Source organism: Trichosurus vulpecula, chromosome 3 (assembly GCF_011100635.1).
Source record: "Trichosurus vulpecula isolate mTriVul1 chromosome 3, mTriVul1.pri, whole genome shotgun sequence".
NCBI lineage: Eukaryota > Metazoa > Chordata > Mammalia > Diprotodontia > Phalangeridae > Trichosurus > Trichosurus vulpecula.
In genome coordinates, this window is record NC_050575.1 from 93825577 (window position 1) to 93831347 (window position 5771).

Consider the following 5771-nt stretch of genomic DNA (forward strand, 5'->3'; position numbering starts at 1 on the left):
TGAGACCTATTGGTTAACCTCAACCTGTTTTAGCCTGTCTGCCAAGATGGTTTTACCAGGGCATAGCCACTGTGCATGCTATAGCTTCTTGGAGCCACAGGTGAGAGTTAGGTGGCAGATGGACACCAAAAGTAGAATAAGCAGTGCTGAAAAGGGCTCAGCAAGTCTTCACAATGGCGGTGCTAGTCCTTCCTGTGCACCCCTGTGTACTCTGTCTCTGAGGGTGCCTCTCAACTCTACTATTCTATATTTTAAAATCTCTTCTAGATTTTTCATTCTGTGTTCTAAGGGCTCTTCTAGCTCTCCCATCCTCTGTTCTAAGGTCTCTTCAAGTTCTGTCATTCCATGTTCTATATTCAAAGTCCATTTCCAGAGCTAACATTCTATGGTCTATATTCTAAGGTCCCTTCCAACTAAAACATTCCATGACTGATAATCCCCTTCTAGACCTGAGAGCAACCTTTCTCCTAACCATTTTCCTCCCATTCCCCAGAAATGGAAGACATGACCAGGAAAAACATTGTCTAAGTGCTTTATTGACACAGTTCAGGATGCCAGGAGGTAGGGAAACGATAAAGCAGAAAAATGATAAGAAGAAGGTGAGGGAGGATTCCCAAGCATTCGTCTGCTTGTTCTGTCCATCATCCTGAAATCACAACAGGTGGGTCAAAGCCTCCTGAAAGGTAGAAGAGTAATCATGATGAAACAAATCACCTGAGATAATGTTTAGGAGGAGGGCATAGGGCACTGGGGTGAGTGGTCAGAGAATTATTTTTCCCCAGGGCTTGGAAGCTGGTATGGATTCAGTATTACTCTGGTGGAAGTACTAAAAGCAATAGCTAGTATTTAATATTATTGTTAATAATAACAATGATAGTATCTAGCATGTATATAATGCCTTAAGGTTTACAAAGTACATTATGATTCTCTCATTTGATCCTCACAACAATTCTGTGAAGTAGGTGCTATTTTCATCTCTATTTTACAGACGAGGGAACTGAGGCCAAGAGAGGTCAGGTGACTTGTGCAGGGTCACACAGCTAGTAAGTGACTAAGGCAGAAGCCAAACTCAGGTTCTTCCTGACTCCAAGTCTATCCCTCAATCAATGGTGCAACCTAGCTGCCAAATAAATCTCCCCATTGCAAAGTACTTTCCTTTCCATCCCCTCATGAGATCTTCCCAACAGCCCTCTGAGGGAGACAGGACACTGATGGTTAGCTCCATCATAATGAGAAAATAACAAATTCAGAGATAGGAAATGTACTGTCACAACTAATTAGTAACAGAGCCTGGAATCAAACCCAGGTCATTTGTCGACTTTCATGCTATGACTATTTCCATTCAACCATTCCAAGTCTTGATGGAATCACTTTGCTACTGAGATTTATATTCTAAGTGCTAGACTGTGGCATAGGGTATCTATCATACATGATATGCACTTAAGAAAGGTTTCTTTAGGGCACAGTTTTAACTGGGCTTAAGTTGTCTTACATGGAACCTTCAAGGAAGGGAGAAAGGTCCAGAAGCCCAGGAGAAGGGGAATGTCAACAAACCCATTTTTCCCCATATTGGGCAAGCCTCTACCTGTTGTTCAAGTCTGAGAGAAGTTACTAATAGCTCAGGGTTCTGCCTCAAGTGCCCTTCTGCTATGTTAAAAATTTCATAGTAACAATATACATCTATATACATACTCTATAATATACTAAAATCAGTATAAAATTACTATGTAATAGTAATAATTTGGAGCAATTAATAATTGAATGATGGGTACATGGTATCTTACAATAACAATCATGTAAATACACAGTAAGTCTACAGTAATGATGCAAGGGCCATAAAGTAATTATATAATAACTATATAATCATCATATATTACTGGACAGTGACTACTAATTATGCAATAAGTGTGCAATGGCTACAGAGAGACTACTGTTAACTATACAGTTGTTGTGTAATGGCTGTATAACTATACAATGTATAGTCACTGGACGATTCTATCATTGTTACATGTGTAATTATAAAATTGTGATATCATGACTATGTAATGACTATATCAGAACTGTACAATGGTTGTCCAAAGGCTGTAGAGCAACACTGTGTTATGACTCTATAACTGCTGCATAGTGACTGTACAATAATTTCATGATAACTGTAGAACCCTTTGACAACTGGACAATGATTTTCCAATAGTAGTTCAGAGGCTATATAATAGGGTTGTTCAACTGTTATGTAAATTTGACAATTACTATGCAAAGACTATACAACAACTGTATTAGCAGATAGTAACTGTATAACCATCCTGAGCAATGATTGTATAGGAATTGTATAATGATTGTCCAGAGGATGTAGAGTTACACTGCAATGGCTCTATACCTGCTCTAAAGTGACTAGGTGATGCCCATATACTAATGGTACCATGCTTACAAAATGACTGTACAGTAACTTGGTCGTGCCCAAACAGTGAGTACAGTGCAGAGAGGAGTAGATTGGCAAGAGAGATGAAAGGGGTATTTACCAGCAGTTTTTTCACAGATTCAGAAGCCTCAGGCCCCAGCTCGTCCACACATTTCTTCAGCCCTTCAACCAAGTGCTCCACGGAGATGCCCAGCGTTTTCAAGACCATTTTCAGTGGGTCAGTAATGGAGAGGATCATGTCCAGGGGCAGTAAATTGTTGATGGGAAGAGACCCACTGTTGATGAAGAATGCAGTCGCTATAGAAAACAAGTGGGAACCACAGAACATTTGAGTTTCCACACAAAATTCCCAAATATAGCCCATCTCTAGATGGTAAAATACAAATATCTCTAAGTTGCCCTGATTCCCTCACCATCACCACCAATGTGCAGGTCATGGGTTTATTGAGTGGCATTTTTACCTCCTGGAAAGAAAAACATGCTTCCCTTGCTTTTTTCTATCTCTAACTTTCAAGATGCTGATATTAGAGAGTTTAGCAGTGAAATTAAAAATCAGAAATAGGAACAAAGACAATTTAAGATCACAGAACTTAGAGCTAGCAGGAAACTTACATATCATCTCATCCAGCCTCCTCATTTGATAGGTGAGAAGTTCAGAGAGATTAAGACACAGTCCAAAGGTAAAACAAGTAGCAAGTAGCAGAGGTAGGATTCAAACCCAGATCCTCTGATCCCAAATCTCATACTCTTTGTACCAGGTCATACTGTAGATGTTCATGCTCAGTTCACTAGATAAGACCTTCAAGTTCCTTCCAAAAGAAGAGGCCCATCTGTCCTAACTACTCATCCATCTGCTTTACAAGTGCAATCACCATAATTGTTCTTGTACTCTAAGGTAGTGATAGATGGCACAGTGGACAGAGTGCTGGACGTCTGCAGTCAGGAAGACCTGCCTTAGACACCACTAGCACCATGACACTGGACAAGGGTCTCTCAACCTCAATTTCCTTATGCATCAAATGGGGAAAAGAATAACACCTATGTCACAGAGCTATTGTGAAAGTTAAATGAGGTAACATCTATATAAAGTGCTTCACCACCCTCAGAATGCCAAATAAATACAATTATCACTCTGTCCACTTTCACTTATGTTGTCATTATTACTGTTGTCATTAAAAGAGCACTAAACTTGATATGCAAAGATTGTGTTATAATTTCAATACCTTCAAATCATGTGACCAAGGGCAATTCACTTAACCCCACTGAGCCTCAGTTTCCTCATCAGTATGATGGAACTAAAAATCTTCATGCTACCTCCCTCACAGAATTATTGTGAGAACAGCATTTTATAAATCTTAAACTATTATATAGAACTTTTATTTCATTGTCATTAGTAACAATACTTCCCTTGTATGTAGCTTTGGATTCCAAAGACCTGAACTTGAGTCTCTGCTCTGACACTTATTTGGAGGCAGTGCTTACCATACAGTAAAAACAGTCCTGAATTTGGAAATAGAGATACCGGGCTTAAATCCCAGCTCTACCATGTGCTACCTCTATGACCATGTACAGCTCACTCACATTCTTGCTCCTCAGTTGCCACCTCTGAAAAATAGGAGGATTGCACTGGATAACCTCTAAGGCATCTTCAAGATTGAAATGTGTGATTCTATGGAATGTTATACAAGTGTCTTTGCCACTCCAAGACAGTTTTTCCATTTGTAAAATGAGAGTAATAGTCCTTTCTTGACCTACCTTCCATATAGGGATGGTTTAAAGATAAAGTGAGATCGAGTATGTAAAATGCTTTGGAAATCATATTGCATTGGGAAAACATCAGCTGTTCATGTCATTCCTGTCAGTTTCATATTAATTAATCACATTCAGTCTCTAAAATGGAGCAGCAAGGTGGCACAGTGGATAGAGTGCTGGGTCTGAAGTCTAGAAGAGCCGAGATCAAATCTGGCCTCAGACACTATCTGTGTGACCCTGGGCAAGTCACTTAATCCTATTTGCCTCATTTTCCTCATCTGTAAAATAAGCTGGAGAAGGAAATGGCAAACCAATCCAATATCTCTACCAAGAAAGCCCCCAAAAGTGGTCACTAAGAGTTGATCCAACTGAAAACAATTAAACAGCAACAACTTTATAAAATATTTTTGGAATGTTGGACAAATTGAAGTTATTATCCATAATGGATGAAGAAATTGAAGCAGCATGGTACAGGGGAAGGAGTCAAAGGCCTTCAGTTCCAATCTTGGCTCTGCTACTGACTATGTGCATTACTTTGGCCAAGGCATATCTTTTGTCCTCCTTCCCTTATGTGCGAACTGAGGGTGTTGGCCTCAGTGACCTCTCCATTTCCTTCCCGCTCCATCTATGATCCTAAGATGTCAGCAACTTGGTGTCAGGTCCTGGACTAGGTCCTGAGTCTCTACAGCCCCCATGTGTAATTATTTCTACTACCTTTCACTGTACCTGTTCCTCGATTCACAGTTTGCTAGAGCCGAAAGGACTCTGAGTTTACTTCATTCCAAACTCTCATTTGACAGAAAAGGATAAAGGGCCAGAGACTTACCCGAGGTCATCCAGTGAGTTAGTAGCAGCACCGAGACCCAAAACCAAGCCTTCTGAATTCCTGTCCAGGCCCATTCAATCACACTACAGTTACTTTTCAGCTCCTGCCCCCCCGCCCGAAATATTTCAAGAATTGCCTCCGTTCAGACAACTTACCAGAGTAACTGCAGATGGCAAAAGTTACAAACAGAAAGACATGTCCCAGCTTCATGACTGCTGTCTCTGGCAGTGACTTCTAAGATTCTTGAAGTCTAAAAGGAAATCCCAGTAGACTCTCTATTGAACCTAGCTAGTCTGCGATGCTCAGTGAACAATAAACAGGCATATATATATACTCATGGATTCCCCATTTAGCAACCGCAAGCCCCCTTGACCTTTCAGGAATGATACATACGTCATGTTTCTCTAGCAAACAGACCCAAGGCTCCTTCCTCCTTCCCTCATGTTCCTGTGGGAATGGAAATCTTCCTTGTTGATTCTGCTGCAAAGGGGCCTTCTCTGGGGAACCAGAGGTGCTCCTCCAAACATATTCCTATAGACACAATTTGGGCAGCAGGTGATATTGTTTCTCTAAAGGCCATCTTCCCCCACCCAAGTGGTACAGTTTTGGAAAGAGCACTGATCTAAGGCCAGGCGACTGAAGCTTGACTATCAGCTCAGCCACTGTGTGACCTTGGACAGTCTCCTGCTATGTCCCAGGTACTGTGCTGGGGCACAGTGTGATGTGTGATGAATGAAATAATTCCTCTTCCCAAGAATATTCTATTCCAATGGAAGA

The 5771-nt window shown here is 40.8% G+C and overlaps 1 protein-coding gene across 1 annotated transcript; it reads right to left on the reverse strand.

Moving 5' to 3' along the window:
* Positions 1-652: 652 nt before the first annotated feature.
* SCGB3A2 (secretoglobin family 3A member 2) lies at positions 653-5218 on the reverse strand. The gene is made up of 3 exons (XM_036748208.1): positions 5150-5218; positions 2517-2713; positions 653-676 (listed from the first exon to the last, which is right to left on the reverse strand). The coding sequence occupies exons 1-3, from the start codon at positions 5202-5204 to the stop codon at positions 653-655; spliced, it is 276 nt and encodes a 91-aa protein (XP_036604103.1). The 5' UTR covers positions 5205-5218.
* Positions 5219-5771: the final 553 nt, after the last annotated feature.